A 24,458-nucleotide genomic window follows, 5' to 3' on the forward strand; every position below is an offset into this window, starting at 1 on the left:
CTTTTTAAATCTCACCCTAAAAGCTTTTCTTGCGGGCCTAGTGGGAGCTCTACATAAAAACTGTCTGGGCTGCTCTATTAAAGAGCATTTATCTGCTGCTCAAGAATATTTGGAAAGAATCCAGACATAGTCCACCTTCTACAGAGGATGCAAACCATTGCTGAGCAAACTGTTTTAAAGCAGCTTGAATGGGGTAGAGGGGCCAAAGCCTAAATCACAAGTGAGGGCCAGTTGGTATCCTCTGTCTTATACATTCCAACCAGCTCACAACTTGGTGGCATTAGGGGTCTGTAGAGGGTTTGGACCTGGGATGAGATGCTGATTTAATCGAAATGTGTGTCCTTATCTAATCCTCTACCCTGCACAACCACTAAAGATCCCATGATGATCTCGGGGAATGAATGTTTGTCCTTGGCCGAAATGACCCCTCGGTTCTGTTGTGGTTTGCTACCTGGATGCTGCTTCCCCCAGAGGTGGCTGTATTTTGGTGGTGCTCTGTGAATGTAGCTTGTGAAGTGCATTGGGATCTGTCAGGGTGAACAGAGCTACAGACATAAAATGCTGTCCTAGTGTTATCAGTCTGTTTCCTAACTGTGCAAGTGCGGCTGCTTGTGTTGGTCATGCAGGACTATTTATAAAGACTTCTGGATAATCCAGGGTAGCTTCCACTTGCCTGAGCCATGCTGCAGAACTGTCAATGAGGACAGGAGACCCCTGACCCAGAGAAAGAGCCTTCTCTGAATCCCAGTCTTCAGGACTTATGAGGGAGGGGCCATCTAGTGGGGAATCTCAGCTGGCGGGGCTTGGGATCCAGCCAGTAGAGATCTTAACAGTGAGCCTGGACCTACGAAGAGGCCACCTTATGGAACTAAACCCTAATGGGAGAGACCTGGGCTGCCCTTGAGGGCTCCCAATACTCTCCCTTGTGATGCTAGGCCCCTCATTTCCTCTGTAGTAAGATAGAATCACAGATGCATGCGTAGGACTGGAAAGACCTTGAGAGGCAGTCTAGTCCAGTCCCCTGCACTCAAGGCCGGGCTATGTAATATCTAGACTAGAGGTTCTCAAACTGTGATCTGCAGACCACCAGTGAATTACAAGCTCCATTCAGCTGGTCCATGGATCGTTCCCTCTCAGGTGCGTGCCTGGGCGGCCGGCACACGAGAGAATGAAGGGCCACCCACCTAATTCATGGAGCTCTGCAGGCGTAGCTCCACTAATGAGCTGCCTGGACCCTGGAGAAGACACACATGTAAGGTCAGGTGGTGGCCTTGGGGAGTAGGTGGGAGGGGGCAGTGCAGTGAGAAGAGGGGGTGCGGGAATTTAGGACGTGCAGGGCTATGACAGCCAGAGAAAAAGGTGACTTTCCCGAGCTCCAGGGCTGCGGCTGCCGGGGAGAGATCCCCCTCCTTCCCAGCCCCAGCTCGGGGGGGGCTGCTGTGGCGCGGGAGAGAGGGCACATCCATCACATTAGAAAGGTAAGACTAATAATAAAATATGAGTTATATGCTTTTGTTTGTAGAACAAAAAAGTTAAGTTTTTTTTTTAATGTAGCGCTTTTATCCAAAGTACTTAACAATAGTTAGCTAATAGTACAAAAGACATTTGGAAAGATCACTAAGTGATCTGCCGAAACCCTCAGCAATTTTCAAGTGGTCTGTGGGAGGCCGGGGGGGATGTTTGAGAACTACTGAACTAGACCATTCCTGACAGGTGTTTGTCTTGTTAATCTTGTTTCTGTCAGGACTTCCTAAAGGATCCTCAAGCTGTTTAGTCACATACACTAGTCACGAACCCGCCAAATGCAGCCAGTATCACTGTTCAGTGGCGAGGGGCAGAAAGTGAAGGCAACTGTGTCCTCTTAACCTTGGGGGGGACACCTTTCTCCCTGTGCCATGCTGTTAGAGTTGTGAACAGCAGATGCCTTTGAGTTTGATCACCCCAGGTGGGGCCTGTGGGCTGAGCAATCTGTGTACTTTGGAACACTCTCCCTGCAAGGCCTGAATTTATTGCCCTTCCAGTTCCGGGCACTTAGCAAACCCCAGCTGCTGTGTGGGCATTGGGCATGGGCTGAGGGGCAGTGGAGGTTGGGGGTTAAGCAGCCTGTGTCACTTGACTGGTGACTAAGTGAAGTTTGCAAGCTGTGAGGAAGGGGAAGAGCTGCTGCTTTGGCTGGATCTAAATTTATTTGGTGTTTAGAAGTCAAGGGCATGCAGAGCTTTCGACAGGAGCCCTTTGGTGTGCAGTATGTATGAGACCGAAATGAAAAACGACCAGTTGAATAACCCCAAGGGTGCTTATGGGACTAGAACATGGATTTTGAGTGGTTGTGCAGGGCAGAGGGTAGATGAGACATATTTCTATTAAGTCAGCATCTCTGCTCAGACTGGCGTGACTTCCTGCTATCCCAGGTCCAAACTCCTGCCCAGACCGAAACAGACACCTGGCCTCTTGCCAAAGGTGCCCGGTGCTCTCTAATGATAGAATAAATGGGCCAAAGGAATTAACATAACCCTGTCATTGTCCAACAAAAAACAGTGCTAAACAAGGGCTGGGGTTTAGTATAGAGAGACCTCACCCTGCTTGGTGCCCCGGCCAACACATTTTAACCTTTTATTGAAGGAAGGAAGGAAGAAAAGAAGGAAAACCAGTTAAGGCCCTGGGAATGTCAAGTATGAACTAAGGCTTCCATCTGAACAACGGCAGGTTTCAGAGTGTGTCCCTTGTTCCTGTACACTGGAAAGAAAACCCCTTTCTGAGTCTCTTAGATGGCATCAAAGATGGCAGTACTGCCCTTGTGGGGAAAAGAGAAGCTAGCTGGGCTGGAGCTGCTGCTGTGGCTATAGCCCAAACCCATTTCATCCCAGGTGGTGGTTGGGATTTAGCTGGAGCTGGTCGGGGTGGCCGTGTTATCTGTGTCCCTCTGTCTGGTCCGGTCTGGTCAGGATGTCTCTCAGGATTAGGATGATGAATGCCTGGGGTCCCAGGAGATGGTGGGGGTGGCAGCCATGATGGTGAAGCTCACTTCAGTAGCCTCTGTCTGTGCTTCTCTCTGTTCTATCAGGGACCCCGAAAAGGAGTGGAGTGTGGCATAGCCCATCCCCTTATTATTTGTCCAGCAATTAATCGTGATATCTGACACCCCAATGTTCGTTCATTAATTTCTGGTTTCATACCCTTCTGTTTTTACCGACCATGTTTTCAACCTAGTGCTTGAATTGTATGGCTCTTTGTGTGGGCTTATTTTCTTTCTCTCGCTCTCTTCCACTTGTTTATAACTTTCTTTATGGAAAATAAGTTGACCTACTTTGCATGGTAAATTCCTGAGCAGGCAGAAGTTAGAGATCAGTTCTCACACCTGTAGAAGATAGTGGTGCCCATGCAGCAGCATTGCTCCCTGAACACCACCCAAAGGGGGTGGTTCACTGCTGGTCCATTGTTGAATCTCTGGCCCACTGGGGTCTCCCATCCTGGTAGTGACAGGATCCCTGGAGATCCCAGCCCCCAGGTAGCCTGGCTGTAGCATTGAGCTCTCCCTTCTCATGGAGCTGCACTAAGGTGTCGTGTGTCTGTTTTCCAGTCCCATGGTGATGACATGGCATCTGCTAGCTCCAGCAGGGCTGCGGCAGGGCTGGCCTGTGAGAAGTCCCAGCTCACTGTGAAAGGTGAGTAGAGACGCAGTGGGCACCCCGGGAGTTGAGGTGGGGAAGCAAGCGCTCTGTCTAGGCCAGAAGATTCTGGTCCTGCCCGGGAATGTGGATTTTCAGGTGTGGCTTGGCTTGTCCTAACTTCCTTCTCCAGTAGCCCAGGCAGCTTCAGACAAGCAAGTGCCTGTCAGTGACAGCATGCTCCCCGGGGGGGGGGGAGCTTGCCCTGTGGGCTCCTGAGCCTGTGGCGGGGGGAGAGTCATTGTTGAGTGAAGGCTGATATTGCACCAGTCCAGCCAGAGACTGGATATGCCCAGGAGAAGCATGGTGTCATTCTGTGTGGAGCAGCCATGACTGTGAGAGCCTACCTCAGGGGAGACACCCTGTGACAGGGTGCTCCACTCACTGCTGGGCTGGCGCCTCCTCCTGGTCACTCTGGGGTTAGCTCTCGAGGTCAACACTCCCGTCCACGGTTTGCACGCCGTCACTCCAACTGTGGTCTGCAGCTCCAGGACCCTCAGTGTCGTCTTCATGACTTAGTCATCTAGGCGGAGGGCTATGTTCCCCCTTCTGGGGTTCAGTCCAACAGCACTGCTGGGCAGTCTGCCCATTCACTGCCCCAGTGCCACTTTTGCAGCAGCTGATAGGGGAACCTGGACCTGCCCTTATCTCTGGGGTCTCGTTCCTCCAGTCAGCAGTTCTGGGCTCATCTCTCTGCCTTCCCTGGACTGCTTCTTACCTCTCCGGTTCCCCTTCTTTCTCTGGGGGTGCCAGCTCTCAGAACCCTCCTTTCTCTTCCCAGGAGTGACTGCTGCCTGCCTTCCCAACTGCCCCCAAACACTCCTCCCTCTTCCCAGGGAGTGACTGCCCTTTCTCAGCAGCCCAGGATGTAGCCCACTACCTGGCTTTATTGGCCCTGCCTGTACTTGCACCGGTGAGCCTCTCTAATTAGCTGCCTCCAGCCTAAAGCTCCCCTGTTTGCAGCCTAATTAGCTGACTGGGCCCACCTGGCTCACTCAGCTGTTGCAGGGCGAGTGTGGGTAGCTCACCCCATCACACTCCAGACAAGTGGTGTGTTCTATAACTAGATTTCACCAAGCCAGTAACAAATATGAACTTCTGAATCCTTATAAGTCTTACCGTGGAGAGCCAGGCAGTCCCCTTACACTCTCCAAGCTATCTTGCCAGCCAGACAAACTGGCCTTAGTGATAAATGGTCACTTACACCAAAAATCACACCACATCAGGTTGCTTCCAGTCCCAAGAGACCAGTCTCTTACCCCAGGTCAACTGGTACCCTGAGATCTTACACCAAAGACTATGCCCATAGCCAGTCCTGAAATAAACCATCTAAAGGTTTAACAACTAGGAAAAAGAAATGAGTTCTTTACAGGTTAAAGCAAGCAAGCACACATGAATTACCATCTAGATCCTATGAGTGACAGAGTTGTAGTGATGTCCATTCAAGTGGCTTTCAGAGCAGACCCAGGAGGTAACTCCAGGGGATCTCTGGCTTCAGTTTGGGTTTCCCTGGCCCCGGAAGTAGAGCCCTGCATGGATACAGAAATTTGGATCTGTATCTGTGGTAGTTAAATTGGATCCAACCCATGATCTGCACTCCATCTTTTATGTAGATCTGCACCTTCACCCAGGCCAGCACCCTCTAGCGCAGGAATTCTCAACTGGGCGTGAGAGCCCCCTGGGGGGCTCTGAGGTGGTTTCAGGGGGTCTGTGGCCCTGCGGGGCTTCAGCCCTGAGCCCCAATGCCCCCTGCGGGGCTGAAGCCCCAAGCCCCTTGCTGGTGGTGCTGCGGCTCAGGGCTTCAGCCCTGTGGATGGACCCCTTGAAACCGCAGACCCCTGTTGAGAACCACTGCTCTAGAGCCCTGTGTGGGTAACAAAGTTTGGATCTGCAAAGATGGGAAACAACTGCATCCTAGAATGCAGATATCTGGATTTGCAGGGCTCTACCTGTAAAGCCATGTCAACCCTACCACTTATGTCGGCAAAACTTTTGCCACTTAGGTGCGGAAAAAACACACCCTGAGCAACATAAGTTTTGCTGGCATAAGCACTCATGCGCACAGTGCCATGTCAGCAGGAGACACTCTCCCACCGACAGAGCTACTGCCACTCGTTGGGCTGGTTTTATTATGTTGACGGGAGAGCTCTTCCAGTCAGCACAACACAGCTACACGAGTGCTCTTGCAGCGGCAGGGCTGGATCCAGCCCTGCTGCTGCCAGCTTGTAAGTGTAGACATGGCCTCAGAGTTCAAACAGCAAAAGAGATGGAAATTTTTCTGTGACTTTGTTTGATTTCCTTTATTTCGCTTCAGAGTCCATAAGAGGAGCTTCCTTGCACGTAGCTTTTCCCAGGGGGATAGGGCCATTAACCAATCCCTTGTATTGTGATGTTCCTTAAGGGCCCATCTGATTTTGATAGACCTTCTAGACGGGTGGGGGCATGAGTCTTGTGCCTGGATTCACAAGTTCAGAGCAAACATTTTCCAGGTTATAAAGCAAAACGTACATATCTTGTAGCATGGAATACCGACATTACAAGCGAGGGTATGAAATGCTTGTAAATTGCTGTGTGCATTAGAGTCTAAGCAGCACTAAATACATTCTTATAAGACCAATACCTGTGTTAAGCGATACTAACCCACAGGCGAACTGGTCTGGTTTGTCAGCTCTTCGGTAAGGCCTGTAGCAGGAGCTGGCATCTGGCCCATCAGCATCACACATGGACTTTACCCCGAGGGCCAGTGCAGCAGAGTGCAGATTAAGGGCATGGCTACACTTGCGAGTTAGAGCACATTAAAGCAGCCCAGCTCGCTCTAACTCACAACACGTCCACACTGCAGAGGCACGTAGAGCGCTCTGACTCCGCGGCTACAGCTCTGCTGGTCACCACCTCGGCGAGTGGAATAACATTTGATGCGCCCCCTGCTGGAGCACCGCAGCACCAGTGTGGACACCCTGGTCTGTCGTTGCTCTGTGATCGGCCTCCAGAAGTGTCCCACAATGCCTGTTCTAGCCACTCTGGTCATCACTTTGAACTCTACTACCCTGCCATCAGGTGACCAACCGTCAAACCTGCCCTTTAAATTCTCTGGGAATTCTGAAAATCCCCTTCCTGTTGGCTCAGCCAGGCGTGGAGTGCTCTCAGCGAATCTCCAGGTGACCATGCCTCCACGCGCCAGGCGATCCCCAGTATGGAGCAATGGCGAGGTGCTGGACCTCATCAGTGTTTGGGGGGAGGAAGCTGTCCAGTCCCGGCTGCGCTCCAGCCGCAGGAATTACGATACCTTCGGGCAGATATCAAGGGACATGATGGAAAGAGGCCATGATCAGGACGCACTGCAGTGCAGGGTTAAAGTGAAGGAGCTGAAGAATGCCTACCACAAAGCCCATGAGGCAAACAGCCGCTCTGGTGCTGCCCCTGCGACCTGCCGTTTTTACAAAGAGCTGGACATGGTACTTGGGAGCGACCCCACCTCCACTCTGAGTACCACCATGGACACTTCAGAGCACAGTCCAACAAGGCAGGAGGAGGAGAACCAAAGCGGGTGTGAGGGTGCTGAGGAGGAGGAATACACCCCGGAATCCCTAGATGCATGCTGCCAGGAGCTGTTCTCAAGCCAGGAGGAAGGTAGCCAATCGCGGCGGCTGGTGTTATGGGGAAGGACAAACACCAGGGAGGTTCCTGGTAAGCGGCTTTTATTTTGGGAAGGAAGTTATTCGGTGCGGGCTCTTGGGGCAAGGAGGGTTAGGGCCGCATGCTTAGATGCGGAATAGGGCGTTGATGCGCTCTCTTACATTACGGTATTCAGCCTCAGTGATCTCTTCAAAGGTCTCATCCAGAACTTGAGCAATGCGCTTGCACAGGTTTCGTGGGAGAGCCACTGTGGTCCTTGTCCCAGTCAGGCTAACATGTCCATACCAGGTTTCAGAGTAACAGCCGTGTTAGTCTGTATTCGCAAAAAGAAAAGGAGTACTTGTGGCACCTTAGAGACTAACCAATTTATTTAATTGGTTAGTCTCTAAGGTGCCACAAGTACTCCTTTTCTTTTTATGTCCATACTACTGTGCCGTGAGGGGTCGGGGGACCATTGCTGTACACAGGCAAGCTGCATATGGGCCAGGGCAGAAGCCGCATTGTAGTAAAGATCCTCCCTTGCTTCCCTGGTCACCTTCAGCAGCGAGATATCTTCCAGGATGATCTACTGTGTAAAATCTGGGGACAGTGTTCAGTACAGGGGCCCCCTGCTGCTGTTGGCTCTCCCCAAGGCACAGAAACCCAGAGGACAGTAGAGCCATGAAAGAATCAGTCCCCCTTGACCCTGTGCTTACTCACCATTTTGGGGCTCCTGGGGGTTATGTGCGCTTGCTTTGGGACAGGCAAATTATGCAATTGTGTAGACTGTGCTTGCCCCCCTTAAGTACGGGGGAATCATTGTTCTGTCTGGTGTGAACAATGCTGTCTCTGTTAAGTGTTGCGTTTTGCCTTTACAGATGCAACCTTGAGATCTCAGCCGTCTGTGTTATCACCGGCCGAGAGGCTGCAAAGAATCAGGAAGAGGCCACATAGAAGCAGAGGACATGCAGCACTCCCTTAATGAAAATCAAAAAGTGCAGGAGTGGCGGGAGAGTGAAAGGGGGGTCCGCCAGCAGAATGCGGATTGCCGGCACCAAAGCACAGAGCGGCTGATAAGCATCATGGAGCGCCAAGCGGACTCGATCCGGGCGCTCGTAGCCGTACAGGCGGAGCACTACCGTGCCCCCCTGCAGCCCTTGTCCCAAAACTCTTTCCCTTCTGCCACCATGTCACCTCCAACCCACTTCCCCAACATCTGGGTTCTTATCACCACCAGCTGCCTCCAACACCTGTAGCTTCACCACCCAGCCCTGAAAACTACGACCCTGACCCACTGCACTCAACCCCCATCACCATGCAGTGTAGCCACCCTGACGTGCAGCACTCATTGCACAGCACTCCAGACAGGAAGGCTGGGTATGATAACGGGACATACGCAAACCGATGATTGTACCATTCCCCACCCTACCCCCTTGCCCTTTCTGTTTCCCAAGCAGTTGTTTCTTTTCAATAAATGCATTTTCTTTTCATTACATGGGTTTTTTTTGCTTTGAAAAAATTCTTTATTATTGCATAACATAAAAGATACTTTAGTTCAGGAAAGCACCAGGCACTGCAAGTCAGTGTATCATACGTAGCAAACATAGATTCCTGCTAACACTGGAACCACTGCACTTCACTCCTGTGCAGGGCACCAGACATTACTGGTGGCTTTCAGCCTCAGATTGCTCCCTCGAGGCATCCCTAATCCTTGGAGATCCGCGCTGGGCCCCTCTAAGAGCCCTGCTCTCTGGCTGTTCAAATTCAGCCTCCAGGTGTTGAACTTCTGAGTTCCATGCCTGAGCGAATCTTTCACCCTTCCCTTCACAAATGTTATGGAGGGTACGGCACATGGATATAACCGTGGGGATGCTGTTATCGGCCAGGTCCAGCTTCCCATACAGAGTGTGCCAGTGGCCCTTTAAATGACCAAAAGCACACTCCACAGTCATTCTGCACCTGCTCAGCCTGTTGTTGAACCGCTCCTTGCTGCTGTCAAGGTTCCCTGTGTAGGGTTTCATCTGCCATGGCATCAAAGGGTAGACAGGGTCTCCAAGGATCACAATGGGCATTTTGACTTCCCCTACGGTGATCTTCTGGTCTAAGGAAAAAAGTCCCAGCTTGCAGCTTCCTGAACAGGCCAATGTTCTGAAAGATATGTGCATCATGCACCTTTCCAGGCCAGCCTGCGTTAATGTCAATGAAATGCCCACGGTGATCCACAAGCGCCCGGAGAACCATAGAGAAATGGCCCTTCCGATTAACATACTCGGAGGCGGGCTGGTGCCAGAACTGGAATGTGTGTCCCATCTATCGCCCCTCTGTAGTTAGGGAAACCCATTTGTGCAAAGTCAGCCACGATGTCACGTACGTTACCCAGAGTCACGGTTCTTCTGAGCAGGATGTGATTAATAGCCCTGCAAACTTGCATCAACACTATTCCAACGGTTGACTTCCCCACTCCAAACTGGTTAGCGACCGATGGGTAGCTGTCTGGAATTGCCAGCTTCCACATTGCAATAGCCACCTGCTTCTCCACTGTCAGGGCAGCTCTCAATCTCGTGTCCTTGCGCTGCAGGGTGAGGGTGAGCTTCTCACACAGTCCCATGAAAGTGGCTTTTCTCATCTGAAAGTTCTGCAGCCACTGCTCATCATCCCAGACTTGCATGATGATGTGATCCCACCATTCAGTGCTTGTTTCCGGAGCCCAAAAGCGCCGTTCCATGGTGGTGAGCATGTCCGTGAAAGCCACAAGCAATCTCGTGTCGTATGTGTTACTTGTGTTGATATTGTCAGTGTCCTCACTGTCACTTTGGATCTTAAGGAGTAACTCAACTGCCAAACGTGACGTGCTGGCGAGACTCGTCAGCATACTCCTCAGCAGTTCGGGCTCCATTCCTACAGATCGAAAGGGAAGACGGAGCGCGCATTACAAAAACCGTTGAAAGATGGTGCCAAATGTGGACAGATGCATCACGGGGCGTTGGGGCAGGACCCAGAGTGCCCCGCACTCCCCGCCCCCGTCCCACAAGCCACAGCGGCAGAATGGGAAGAGGTGCTCTGTGGGATAGCTGCCCACAATGCACTGCTCCCAATGCCGCTGCAAATGTGGCCACGCCAATGCGCTTGCAGCTGTCAGTGTGGACAGACTGCAGCGCTTTCCCTACTGCACTGTACGAAGGCGGGTTTAACTCACAGCGCTCTACATCTGCTAGTGTAGCCATGCCCTAAGAGATGTGTTGTTCTTCCTGGTGCTTACACCCAGGGTCAGGGAATTGGCAGCCTCCTAGCCCCAGGCATGTGGAGAGTTGCAGGAGGAAGGATAGGATATTTCCACAGCATCCCTTGCTGTGAAGGGCTCATCTAGAGGAAAGCTGGTAACCAGCCTTCTAATCCTAGTCCCTGAGCTAGTCCCGAGTGGCAGAGGCAGAGCCGGGGAGGGTGCATTCCCTACCGTCAAACCTTCAGCCTCTCAGGGGGCTTCCTCTGAAACTGGTGCTGGTGAATGGTGCCAGGCTGGAAGGTCTCCCTGCATGTGCCAGGCAATGTGAGCCTCTGTCCAGGGGCTGTCACCAGTGGATGCCTTGGTCTCTTTGGCTTTAGGGGAGGTGGAGTGTGTGCAGAACTCCATTAAGGCCACCAGGGGGCTCCAGATACCTTGAATTGCTTCCCTGACTTCTGTCTGCACTTATTTTCACGCAGCTCCTGTTTTTTATTCCCTTTTCAGGGTGCCCTTCAGGGTGGGGGAATTTATGGGTCCCAGGTTGGGGGCCTTGCCTTTCCAGGGTCTTCGGGACATGTCTCCCAGTCTGGCCCATGAGACCTGGCTGCCGGTAGTAAACCTTGGGCCGTGGTTTCTTGGGCTGGCTGCTGCTGTGTGGCATCTGGGCCACTTTGGGTGGGGACAACTTGCATATTGCCCGCAGCTGTGACACTCTCTGCCTCTTCCCCCTCTGCCTAGTTGTGTCGGTGAAGCCCAAGGTGCACAGTCGCCAGTCCCGGATCAACTCCTACGTGGAGGTGATGGTGGATGGACTCCCCGGTGAGACCAAGAAGACAGGGAAGCGGATTGGGAGCTCTGAGCTGCTCTGGAACGAGATTCTTCTCATGTAAGAATCCCTGGGTTAATGCAGGCACCCCAGAGCTGGCAGTGAGCTCCCTATTTCTGCACTGGGTTGTGCTGCATAAGGAAGCCCGGCACATTTGCCATTGGCTGGAAGGGGCTTAGGGTGCAAGCGCAAATGCACGTGCGAGAACACAATCACCAGATGGGGTGCTGGGTGTCCCTGTGGCCTTGCTCTGGCCTCTTCTCTGCCCTCTGTGCCTGGCATGCCTGGTCCTGCTCTGCTAGCTGTGGCTGTGTTGCTTGGCATCAGAGAAGCAGGTGGGGAGATGACAGCCCTCCTCTTGGTCTGCCTTCCAGGAACGTCACAGCTCAAAGCCACCTGGATCTGAAGGTCTGGAGCTGCCACACCCTGAGGAACGAGCTACTGGGTACGGCTTCCATCAGCCTGTGTAACGTCCTGAAGAAGAATGGTGGGAAAAGTACGTATGAGTGGAGGCCCTGACGCCTGGCTTGGCCTTTGCTTTCTTCCGGAGCCTCATTTCCCTGTCTGGAGACAGCAGGGAGTGGCTTGTCATGGGGGCTGGGGCCTCCTCAGCTGCTGGCATTGGGCAGAATGCTCTGGGTGAGCGGCACCTGCCTCCCCATGGTGCTACTATCTCACCAGCCGGCTCTAGCTGTTCCTGAGCTCACTCTGCCTCGAACCTCCTCCATGGTCCTGCAGGATTTCCTGCCTCAGTAGGTGTGTGCCATGGAGAAAGGAGTAGCTGAATCCCTGGCCCCGGGAGAGAACAAGGTGTCCTTGTGTGCGGCTGGGCGGGCCTGTTCGGCGCTTGGGGCTGGTGTGTGATGGAAGCCATACTTAATTGGCTGGGTTGCCACTGCAGGCAGCGAAACACAAACCTCGCAGCTGTTTGCTGCCATTTGTGGTCACCAGAGTGTGGCCCGCAGTGGTGGCGGCTGCATAAAGGTCTCCATTCAGGGCCTGGGTTGAGCTACCGGCTGTGTGGGGCAGGAAAAGGTTTGCTCTGTCTCTTCCAAGCAAAGCTCCGCCGCTCTCAAAGGACAAACCTTGCATTGAGAGCTGAGAGGGGCCTCTTCTCCCCTGAGGGAGACAGGGCTTAGCCAGACTCTCCCTCATGCCAGGGGTTAGGCTGCGTCGCTCCTTGGGCGTTGCCAACGGTGAGGTGTGAAACCACCGCGATGTCCCCAGCACACTCCCTGGGCAGCATCTCCAGGAGCTGGGCCATGTGCTCTGGATGGGATGGTGCCCTCTGGATTGGGGGTGGGAATCACCAGGGGCTTTGTGGGGACCCTCTGACGTGCTGGCTGCCCGTGTCCCTGTCCCCCATGCATGGAGCTGTATAGGGCTGCTGGGCTGCGTGTGCTGGAGGTGGCGGTTTGGTCTGGGTCTCAGCCTGGCAGGCCTGACCCGTGGTCCCCAGCTGCTTCCCCGCTCGGCGGCCAGTCAAGTGCCATGCGTGTTCTCCTGGAGGTGCTGTCTGCTCCCGCGCCCCTTTGCAGGGGCACAATCAGCCCTTTCAAGTAGGCTGGGTCTCCAGGGGGTCGTGTGGAAAATGAATGGAAAAGGCAACTGGCTGTTTCTGCTCATACTGAAAAAAGTGTCCGATTTTTTTCCCCCGACCTAGCCCCTTGCAGACATAGCTGTGACGGGAGGAGTCTTAAAGCTACAGCGCACAGCTATGTCTGCAAGGGGCTGCCTGGGAGGTGGAAGGGCTTGTGCTCCTCTGATCCCTGGCCTGTGTCCTGGTGGCTAGACTGGGACCTTCCTGCAGTTACTCTGTAGTGCTCGGCAGGCGTCCGTGTATGAGGGTGGGGATCTGGTCACACTTACCTCCCACAACCTGCCTATGAGATGACCTGTGCTCCCAGCCCAGTCAGTCCCACTGGCCTTCCCCAGCCGTCTGACACAGCCCAGGCCAGGGGTTGCTGTCCTAAGCCCAACCTACAAACCAGCCTCTCCCCAGTGGAGGTGCTGAAATGACACTCCGCTTGCTGCCACTTGTGCAGATCTTCGCAGAACGACCCTCCTGGTCCTTCCATATGTGCCTAGGTTAGCAGCGAAATAGTGACTTTATTTCCATTTCAATGATCATTATTAGGCTTCAGAGTCAACACACCACTGAGATGATTAAGGGCACTTCACTCCTCTTCAGGCTGTCCTATTAGGCTGTCTACAGACTTAGGCAGACATCTATGATGGTCACCATGTGGGTGCAAAGCTTTACCAAGGCTTTTTGTAAGTTACTGATCTGTACTTACAACCTTAACTGTGTCTTAAAGTCTTTGGCTGAGTGTTTTTATTAGCTGTCAAGGACAAACGTTGGTCCTCTGGCTATGTATTCTCCTGCAGTATGTCAGCGTCATTCCCCCTCAACAAGGGCCATGGCAGCATGTCTAGGTCTCCTGCGTGCTGGGACTGTGCCCAAGCTCCCTCTGTCCCTCCAAATGAGTGCTGTGAGCTTCAGAAACTGTAGGAAGAAACAGGGGCTTGTGTCCTTGGCAAAGAACCCTCCGGGCCTCGGCTTTGAGGCCAGGGAAATTGAATCCATTTGGCGCTAACAGACCAGGCTGTGTGAGAAATGAGCTTCCAAAATGGGTTCCTTTTCCAAAAACCTCATTTTTCAAACATGCTTCTCTCCCAACTGCCTTGGCAGGATCCTCTGCAACGCTCTACATGGCCTCTCCTCTGGCACGGCACGTCTGCGCCGCGGCAGCCGGGGGGACAGATCGCTGGGGAAAAGGGGCCTAGTCATACAAAACAAGTTGCAGCCTTCTGTGGAGCTGCTCCCAAGGGTCCTTTAAAACAGCTAATTTACTACGGCCTAGCCCCCTGCCCCAGGCCTCTGCCGCTGTGCTGGAGAAGAGGCTCTTTGTTCAGATGCTGTGGGGACTCTAAGGTGCTCTGCTGGTGCTGGGCAGGAGGAATGTCCCCGGGTGGCCTGGCTTTGGAGGCTGCATGGAAGCCTATATGGGGCCATGCCTCCCCCCCCCCCCCCCCGTGTTTGTACAGTCCACTGAGCTGCCGACAGCAGGGCAGGCCCTGGAGTGACTCGAACGTGTCAGACTGCAGCCTACAAATGAAAGCTCTTGTTTTTATTGCTTGCTGCTCAGGTTGCAAGTTACATCAACAGGCTCCTGTTCCTTGAGTGGCACCATCTGCCAGGATTTTACAGCTCCAGCAAACCGCGCTCGCTGCTTTCCGTTCTGCACCTCAGGCAGAACCGCTGGAGCCGCAACCGCAAGGAATTCTTTCAGGAAGCCAGCAACAAACCCCCGCGCCTCTGGGAAGTTGCAGTTGACCCCTCCTCATGAATGTGCTGTCAGAGGAGCTCGCTGAAGCAAAGGCTCTTTTAGCAGAGAATCATAAAAGCAAATCTGTAGCCTGCCTGAAACGAATGTTAAACAAGTCGGCTCTGTCAGCGCCTGTACAATAACTTTGTCAAAGCTGCTGTGCCAAACCAGAATGCCCCAGTGAAGGCCTTCGCTGAGCTTGCTTTGCATCGCCTTCCAAATTCACGCCCGTGCTGCTCATGCTGCAGAGCGAATGGCCAGCGGGACTAGGCTAATATACCGCTAACCCTGCTCCTTGGTGCATGCCCTGGGCAGGGCCCAATTCTCTCTCCTGCGTGAAAGGCCACCCTCCCATCTGCCTGTGGGCTTCAAAGTGAGGGGGTGCCGGAGGGCCAAGTACCACCACTCTAGTACTTGGCCCTGCAGGCCCCCATTCCTCTGTCAAGCACATGGCCGTTCAGCAGGTAACCAGCTGTGTCTTCTGAGGATGAGACGCAGGGGCTGGGTGCTTTACCCTTTGCTGCAGTGTTTTAGGAGGAAGGGCTAGTGGATGATGGCCTCAGGGTATGTCTATGCTCCAATTAAAAACCTGTGGCTGGCAGGCTGTTTAATTCACAGAATCATGGAATAGCAGGGTTGGAAGGGACCTCAGGAGGTCATCTAGTCCAACCCACTGCTCAAAGCAGGACCAATCCCCAATTTTTGCCCCAGATCCCTAAGTGGCCTCCTCAAGGATTGAACTCACAACCCTGGGTTTAGCAGGCCAATACTCAAACCACTGAGTTATCCCTCCCCCCGAAGTGTAGTGGAAAATTGCAGTGTAGACGTTTGTGCTTGGGCTGGAGCCTCGGGTCTAGGACCCTGCCGGGTTTCTAGAGCTGCAGCCTGAGCCAGAGTGTCAATTCAACAGCCCCTTAGCCCCAGGAAGCTGTCTGGGCAACTTCAGGCCTGTGGTGACTTCAGATCTCACCTGGTCTCCAACCATGGCCCAACTTTGTCCCTGACTCTCGCAATTCCTGCTCACTGAGTGCCATTCTTTATGCGTGGCCGCTAGGCCAGACCACCTGTGCCCGGGTTCTTACACTTGGCTAGTACACACCGTGTTGTTATCTGCTGTCCCTGGCGACTGGTGTCTGCACTTGCACACGCAGGCCAAGGCATTTTCAGGGCTGGGCCCTTGGCCCTGGGGTTTGCCTCTCCCTTTGGACTGGCTGAGGCTGAGGTAACTGCCCCTTAGAACGCAGCGTAAAGCCCGTGGGTGAGGCGTTCTAGATGGTCTACGGCAGTGGTGCTCAGACCTCAGTGGTTCAGGAGCCAAATTGCGATCGACCTTAGCCAAAAGAGCCCCAGTCGGGTGAATTCATTGTGTCATTTACTGTCCGACTGTAGGGTTACCCAGGTGGACGGGGAAATGTTTGGCGTTTATATCTATTATTCTCACAGCAAAAGGACTGACCAAGTATTATTATTTTATCAATTGGTTACTAACATAGTCATGGCCTCCTGACTGGCTAATAACTTCGATGGGTTAATAATTACATCAATGTTTGAATATCATGCTGTGAAGAGCAGCAGAAGACACGTTAAAGAGCTACTTGCAGTTTGCGAGCATCTGTCCGAGTATCACTGGTCTAAGGAATTTAGACCCATGTTCCATCAAAGTGCCTGGCCAGCTCAGTGCATGCCAGGCTTTCCCTGAGAGGAGGGGGCTGGGACTGGCTTGATTACATTGGAATTGTTTTAGTTGATGCACACTTGAAGATAAGTAAATAGGCAGGAAACCCATGTATTAGACAGAGACCTTCTGACAGGAGCCTCCATGTGTGAGTTGGACTACGCCATCTTCCCTGTGGAGAAAAGGCCTCCAGTAGGAGCCCGTCCCGCCCAAGCCCTGGTGGAAAGTTTTGTGATGCTCACGCCAATGAGCTGCATCAGATGTGTGCAGTTACCAGAGCTCCCTCTGGGTGTGGACTCAACCCTGGAGCCTTTATCACACTTGCTGCTACCAGCCTTACTTCTTGGAACTGTAAATCCCCTTAATGGGCTGGGAGGGAATTGCCAGCAAGCCCTCACTAAATGGGAGTGCTGATACTGTGCAAGGCATTGGGAGCAGCTGAACTGAGACCTTATTCAGGACCTATTCACCCCTGGCCTCCTCCCAAAATACTAATAACCCCTCTGACATGCTGGCTGCTTGCTGGGACACAGGCTGCCTTTGTGCTCACCCTTTGAGGGACCCTCTGTTGATGCAGCAGCGAGGTCCCTTTGTGTGTCCCGTGTGTCGAACGGGGACAGGGAGTGGAAGGTTTGACTAGTGTTTATTTTCTTTAAAAAAAAAAAAAAAAAAAAAAAAAGCTGGGGTGGAGGCAGGGATGAGGAGGAAGCCGGCTGGGAGGTTCATGTTCGCATCCCCAGTTGGAGACACCTTGTCTTTGCTACTTGACTAACTTCCCCCTGATGCTGAGGCAGCCTTCACAATGAGGGCTTGTGCAGCCCGCAGAGCAGCGTGCTCTTTGCTGCTCACCGCTCACAAAGGAGCGAGCCCTGGAGCGTGCGGGGCAGGCGTTCTCCACAGCTTGGAGGAAGCGGAGTTCTTATGGCAGGCAGTGACTGGTGAAAAGAGGTTTGCCGCTTTCTGCAGCACTTCGATCTGCAGATCTCAAAGCACTCTACATAGGCTCATGAAATAGCCTCCCCTGGGAGGCTCCTTTGTACAGGTGGAGAAAGTGAGGCAGAGAGCAATGAAGTGACTTGCCCAGAGTCATGCAGGGAGTGTGCAGCAGGGTCAGGAACGGAGCCCAGGGCTTATGACTCCTAGAGCTGTGCTTTATCCACAGGAAGTTTTTCTGCTTATACTGAAAGCAAGCAGCTAGGAAAGGATGGTTCTGAGTTGAAGGATTCCAGGGGCCTACATAAAAGCTTGAGATGGTGCATGCACAAAGCCTGAGCGAGCATTACTCATCCTGCTGCCCCGAAGTGCCTGTCGCCCCCCCCGTCCCCCAGGGAGCTGAGAGTTTCAGAAAGTCTGTGACAGAAAGGCGGTCCAGAAGACCTGCATGCTAATGGGGCAGATCTCAGGACTGATTGCCTCCAGCACATGGGGTCTGTGGAAGCCTATGCTATAGCCACGGTGTAAGCAGGGGTCCTGTTGCTTCTTGGCCTCAGAAGTGCCTGAATTGTGCATGGCCAAGTGGTTCAGGAGAGGAGGCTGGCTCAGCCTCAGACCAGGCTGGCCTGTTCTCTGCATGGCTCTCAGACACTTTTGCTGAGAGTAATACCCTCATCAGGTCTGAAGCAGCTAGAAGCCTGTGATTCCTCGTCAGACACTAGTTCTGTTGCGAACAGATGTGCTTGGAAAGCACTGCAAAGTCCAGGCCTCCCCCTGCCAATGGGACCCCTCTCCTCAAGACAAGTGAAACGGAGTTGGGAGCACCTGGGTGTGCTTGGCACCGGTGTGTGTTTGTCAAAGGAGCCGAGTGCCCATTGAAATCCATGGGTGCTACAGCTGCTCAGCACCTCTGAAAACGGGGCTGCAGGATAGTCAGTGCACCTGGCAGGGAGAGGCCCCGAAGCATTTGTTGTTTGGCTCAGGCTTCAAGCTGGTGAGGAACTCCTCCAGCCACTCCTCAGATCTCCCCTTTCCTGGGTGAAGCCAGAGCAGATCAATTCCAGCAGCACCCACCACTGTCTTCTGAGCCGGCTCCAGTCAGTCCTTGCTGTGGTCCACTGTCGAGTCACCTGGGAACATCTTATTCCTGTTTAACTTTTCTGTTGTGCCCACAGGGTCACTCACGGTACAGACAGTGAGTGAGTGACAGCACCGCCCCAGAGCTCACAGCCCGACGCACTTCACGGGCAGCACTGCCTGCAGAACAGGGATGTGATAAACCTGCCGCTCCTTTGCTCTGTCCTCCAGTGGCTTGTTTCCTCTCCCTGGCTGCAGGGCTTGGCACTTAGTGGCACCAAATCTCACCCGATGCCCTCGCTGCTCTCTCCTCCAGAGGGCCCCCCAGCTGTGATGTCCTCTGCAAATTCCACTACAGCTGCACTGACAATCCCCCAGACGCCACCAGGCAGCTGCCCCAGGTGCTTGACTTGAGTGTGGCCAGGTGGTGAGAGCACGCCCTCCCCAGGATGGTGAGTGGCTGCTGTTTCCGGGAAGTCTCTGGGAAGCTGAAATCTTCCTGGCCTGAGCTCCAGCTAGCCTGAGCAGCCACTGTCAGGTGCATTGCTGTTGGGGAAGAAGCAGCCCCTTGGGCTAGTTTGAAAAGCCCCAGGCTCCTTCCAATCCAACTCTGGAGCTAGGTATGGCCCGGGGCATGCTGGTCTCACAATAGCCATTGACAGTGCCTGAATGTGCTGGAAAGGGAGGATGCTCCAGGCAGGGGCCTGGTTCAATTCCCAGCTCTGCCGTGGTCTACCTGTGTGATCGGGGCAAGTCATGTGATCCATCTGCCTCCATTCCAGCTTCCCAGCCGAGGATAGTGGTGCTGGGAGGATGGAGGGGAGGCTGCTCCTGGGAGAGTGCCATGGAGACATCGGGCAGCATTCAGCCCACGTGGTGGACCTCTCAGAAAGCTGACCGTGTGAATGCGGAGCTAGCCATTCTGCACCCTGAGCTCCAGCAGGAGCGGCCAAAGGCAGGGAGCGATGCTGGTGAGAGCCAAGCTGGAAGCCCAGGAACCCCAGCAGGTGCCACTTGCAGAGCAGCTGTGCAGGCTTCTGCCTCTCTTAGTCCCTGCCAAGCTTCCTCACTCCTGAGCTGGAGACTGGCTGTCCGGGTACCGAGAGAGTGTATTTCCCCCTCCTCCCACTGCCTGGTTGGAGTCACCGGGCCCTGGCCTGCCCTACTGCAGGAGGAAGCAGGTTGCTAGAAAATGGTGCAGTTGTGTCGTGATGAGTAGTTGTGTAGAATAAAAATGTTGTTTGAGTAAAGTAGCGGGAGGCATCTGGGCTGGTGTCCCGGGCTGGGGCAGCCAAATGCCTGAGGCCTGCTGTGTCTTAGCCAGGTGTTCCAAGCCCACGGGCTGTATTTGGGCATTGTTGTTACTGTGTTAAAATCCTGCCCCTTGGCAGGGACCTGGAGGCTGACTGTCATTTTGTCCTGGCCGGTGGAGGCTGGTCCAGTTCACTGAGAAGCTCCATAGTTTGGCAGACTTTGTATAGGGGTGGCTAGCCTGCCATAGCCTGGGGGAGGGGCGTGCAGCTGCTGCCTACCGTGTGCCTTGCTTTGACTGGTGCTGTTAGCCCCTCACTCTCACGGGCACCATGGATTCTTCTTGCTGGTACGTGTGTAATGTAAGACACTGGCTTCACCTCCTGAAGGGGCTGGGGGATCTGCTCCAGGGACCAGAGGAGCAGGGATCAGCTGGCTGCCGGGCCTCCGTGTGAGGTGGAGCGGAGTCCAGTTATAAGGGATGCCAGTGAACGTTGGCAGCTGCATGCTGTTCTTTCAGCCCCTGCTTTGTGCCTCCACTCGTCATTCAATTAGCTAATCAACTTCCTCTCCCCCTTTCTGCCCTGCCCGGCTCCCCTGGCTCTGGGAGGGGAGAATGGAGAACTGTGTTTTCAGGTTAATAAGCTCTGGGTGAGGCTGAGGTGCCGTGCTCTGTGCCTGGCCACATTGTGGCTGCTGCAGCTGGTGGGACCTCGTCAACCTGCCAGGAGCCATTAGCTGTCAGACGAGGAAGGGAAGCAAAGCAAAGCTGCAGGCCTGACACAAGGCAGAACTGGGTCCTGCAGCCCCCTGGACCCGCGTGCTGCGCTCTGAGAGCTGCTGTGCAGTGTCTCTAGCATGCCCCTCGCTGGGGATGGCCGGCCTGCTGGGCAGCCTCCAGAGGCTTGTGGCCAGGTTGGGAGCAGCCTGGCTCCAGTGGAGCTCAGCAGAGCGGGTCCTTGGGGTTGAGGAAGGGGATTTTCTTTCTCCACTTGCCTTGTCAGTCTCTTGGGTGGGGAGAGGGTCCAACCCAAGGCTCTGCCGTCTGGACTCTTCCAAAGTGACCGCGAGGGGTTCTCTCAAATGCTCCCAGAGCTGCAATTGGCCAGGCACATGAGGGCCATTCTAGCACCCTAGCGACCTGATGCGAGCAGCCATCGGTTCATTCCATGTTCCCAACCACCCTTGGCCGCTCTCTTCCCTGAGGTGCCGGGCCTTTGCTGTCGGAATGAGTTATGATTACAAGCAGCTTAACAGCTGGAGCCCTGCTCTCCGCTTCCACCGTCTCCCACACCCCTGAGATCCTGTCTTCTGTCCTGAAAGCCATTGGGACCCCATCTGGCTAATCTGCCCTGTGTTGGTACAGTGTGGCCTACTCACAATGGGACATGTACTGGCTCTGGCCCCTTAATCATCGGGAGGTAATGGCTCTGCTTGGACAGTGCTGCGGGAATGGCCCTGCCTCTTCTTGTGTGGGAAGGAAGAGGCCATGGCCCGTGGGCTGGGGACAGCCCTTGGTGGGAGCTGAGGGTCCAGCTTGGTTGGCTCAGTGTTGCTGGGGCACTGGTGTGGTGTATGTGGGTACCGGACCAGAGCCAGCCAGTGTCACGGCAGCTCCTGGCCCTGCTGGAAGCCGAGGAATTCATCTTTTCCTCCTCATGCCATATGGAGAGAGCCTAAACCCCTGTGGCAGGGGAGGGGAGGAACCTAGAATTAGGTGAAACTTTTCAGCTAGTGGTGACTGTGGCTTGTCTCTTTCTCCCTGTCTCTCCATCTCCCCAGTGGAGAACACGCAGCTGACCCTGAACCTGCAGACGGAGAACAAAGGCAGCGTTGTCTCAGGCGGAGAGCTGACGATTTTCCTGGATGGGCCGACTGTTGATCTGGGAAGCCTGCCTAATGGCAGTGCCGTGACAGAGGGTGAGTGCCGCCCATCTCCACGTGCAGGCCGCTGCTCTGAGCCTGAGGTGGTGAGTGCTGGGGGTGGGGAGGAGAAGGGCTGAGATCACAGCTGTAAGGACTTGTGAACAAACATCTGAGAGTTAGGAGCCACCTCCTCTCCCAGGTAAGGCTCCCAGTTCAGCCTGTTAGAGTGCCATGCAGTCTGCCCAAAGGACTGGCTCACCCTCACCTGACGGATTATCCCAAGGGCTTGTGGATGTGCCTCTGCCCGGGAGGGGAGCTGTGGAATCTGCAGGAAAAGGTCTTCTCCTCCCGCAGGGAAGCAAAGGGTGCAGCTGTTTTGTGGGTGCTCTGCATCCCCTCTCCCATCTCTCCTGGGCCTCAGGAGGTTGCAAACATGTTGCTGTGGGCATGGCCAGTCAGGGCTCCCTGTGGTGGGAGGAGCAGAGTGAGGAGTTCAGGAATGGGTGAGTGCATTCGATATCAGGGCATCTCATTCAGCCCCCTCCCTGCCTGGGGCAGGGATGTTAGGACCTGTGACGTCTGAGGGCGTGACATGAGCAGGGCTTCCTTGCTCTGCAGGATTTTCCCTGGGCTGATGCATTTACTGGCTACCTGTGCTGGGTTCCGAGCCATGGCGTGATACAGGTGGAATGAGATGAAACTATCGCACGGGGTGGCCTGAGAGCTTCAGCTGCTGAAAGCCTGGAGAAGTGGGGGCTGCAGGTGAAGGACGAGGGACTTTGGCAGAGCGGTGTGCAGGGAGCCCAGGGCTGAGGAGCCAGGCCTGGGGCAAAGGGGCATTAGCAGAGCAGCGCTGTGGAAAGTGGCCTAACTCTGCTGCTACTAGCCCCCATCCCCTAGACCATCACTCTTCCAAATCCCCTGGAAGGCCCTGTGCGGAGGCCCCCGGGATTTCATGGGAACACCTGCCAGTAGGTGCTTTCCCCAGGACTGGGGCCTTGACACCCTGGAAATGCATCTGACACAGTGTATTTGCAGCATGAGGGCGGGCGTCCCCTGCATCTCAGTGTGTTGGGCTGTTCTCTCTCCAGATTCCCTCTTCAGGGGGCAGCCAGCACGGGAATCACCAGCAGCCCACGTGTCTCTTAGCCTGTCTCACACTCCTTGCTCCTTTTCCTGCTTGTTTATTGTCCAGGATCCCAGTTGCCTGGGAGGGATCCCAGCAGTGTGGCTCCAGCTACAGAGAGCAGACACCAGCCCCCCAGCACAAACTGCTTTGGCGGTAGATCCAGGTAAGGGCCCCTCACTGACGACACCTGTTGATCCATTGATGGTAGCAGGAGGGGCTGGTTCTCGGAGTCTGTGCAGGAGGCTGAGAAGTGAGGCTCAGCAGGAGCTTACAAAGGAGACCATTCAGTGAGCTCACCAAAGAGCATACAGGATGTGTGAGGAAGGGAGGGGTAGCCCTGGCAGGGCCAGCTGAGGGGTGGTGGCAGGAGAGTGCAGAGATGCCCTGGCAAGGCTGGCTGGGAGAGCTGCCTGGTAGGGATGAGGCAGACAGGGGGTGGTCGTGGGGAGTGGAGGCTAGGAGTCTGCCTGACTGGGACGGCTTCCTGGAAGAGGAGAAATGGGCTTACTGTAACCTGCCTCCCAGGAGGCTGTAGCCAGGAAGGAACCTGCCTCTGACACGCTGTGCAATTCCTCCCCATGTACACTCCTCCCCTTGGTCCAGCCTGGGTCTGTTCGAGTGTTAGCCCTCTAGGCACCAGTTTGTCTTTCCTATGTTTGTACAGCACCCAGCACAGTGGGGTCCCAGTGCCCCACGGGCCTTGGGGTGCTTCCACAGGAATTGCAGAAGGCTGCAGCTGAGGGCGGCTCGGGCAGGTTTATTCCTGCCCGGAGTCGGAAAAGGGCTCCAGTTGCCATCACCCGTGCTGGCAATGCCTTGCTATCCTGCTCTGGCCTCGGCGCTCAGCTTCCAGACAAATTGTTTTATTGTTGCTGCCCAAGAAGCCTTTTTTTTCTTGTACGCCGGTGGCAAGGCCCTGCCAGGCTGCTGGGGGTGCTGAGGTGAAGCCGCCCTGCTCTCCTCTCACTCACACCGTGCCCCGAGGCCGGTCTGGGGCATGTTGACGTGCTGGCACCGGTGCAGCTTTGGCAGAGGGGACGCAGAGCAGTGAGGGAGCGTTCTGCTGGCAGGCGAAGAGACGCTGTGGAAGGGGCCTGCTCCTTTAGTCCCCTCTAGCAGATCTGGTCAGACCCCCATAGGTAGCTGCCCGTGTTTGTCTCGGAGGCTGTGTGTAGTGTTTGGTTCCACGCAGTAGGATGGATGCCTCTTCACACAGTCTAGAGATCCAGAGGGGGAGCATCAGCCCCTGAGCTCTGCTGAGAAGAAGCTAGCTGCATCCTTGTGCAATGTCTCCATTTCCCTGGCTCAGGAGGGGCAGGAGGCTCCCCGTGCTCAGCTCCTCCCCTGCTGGCCAGTGGACACAGCTGCCAGGGGCAGGTCAAGGACCAGCTTGATGTTCTCTGTCTCGTCTCATCTCTCTGTTGCTTTGCTTCTAATGCTTGGGCCACTTACTAGCCCTTTATACCCCCAGACGATCCTCCAAGTCAGTTTGACCCCATGGGAACTACACCGAGCTCCTGGCCAACCCCCCATCATCTCCCCCTCCTTCCAAACCCGCTCCTGAGCAGTGTCTTCTCTTGGAGGCCCCTTCATCCCAGCCTGCTGTTCAGCCCAGCCACATCCCCTGCTGCAGTGTAACTCGATGGGACAGCTTCACCCAGCCCCAAAGCGGCACAGTCTGAGTCCTCCCCTTGGCCGACAAGGTTTCCTTGTCTGGAGCAGCAGTAACACCCATAGCCCAGGAGTGGGCTCGGCTTAGCCACACCCCAGCCTGTAGCCAGCGGCCAGTGTCTTGTGTTGCGCAGCATGGTCCAGTGCCATCAGCACTAACCAGCCCTGCATCTAGCTGAGACTGAATTGTAGGGA

General features: G+C 54.6%; 1 protein-coding gene across 3 annotated transcripts in view; it reads left to right on the plus strand.

Moving 5' to 3' along the window:
- WWP2 (WW domain containing E3 ubiquitin protein ligase 2) overlaps positions 1-24,458 on the plus strand; it is a 97,674-nt gene that overhangs the window by 3,678 nt on the left and 69,538 nt on the right. For 2 of the 3 annotated variants that reach the window (XM_077831529.1, XM_077831531.1), the window contains exons 2-6: positions 3,581-3,665; positions 11,245-11,392; positions 11,707-11,828; positions 21,380-21,517; positions 22,659-22,755. In XM_077831529.1, the coding sequence (XP_077687655.1) occupies positions 3,596-3,665; positions 11,245-11,392; positions 11,707-11,828; positions 21,380-21,517; positions 22,659-22,755 (575 nt within the window). In that variant the 5' untranslated portion in view covers positions 3,581-3,595. Of the gene's footprint in view, positions 1-1,344; positions 1,479-3,580; positions 3,666-11,244; positions 11,393-11,706; positions 11,829-21,379; positions 21,518-22,658; positions 22,756-24,458 lie in introns of those variants that run through there. The other variant, XM_077831530.1, reaches the window with a different exon arrangement.

The sequence above is a fragment of the Eretmochelys imbricata genome, chromosome 12 (genome assembly GCF_965152235.1).
Source record: "Eretmochelys imbricata isolate rEreImb1 chromosome 12, rEreImb1.hap1, whole genome shotgun sequence".
Classification (NCBI taxonomy): domain Eukaryota; kingdom Metazoa; phylum Chordata; order Testudines; family Cheloniidae; genus Eretmochelys; species Eretmochelys imbricata.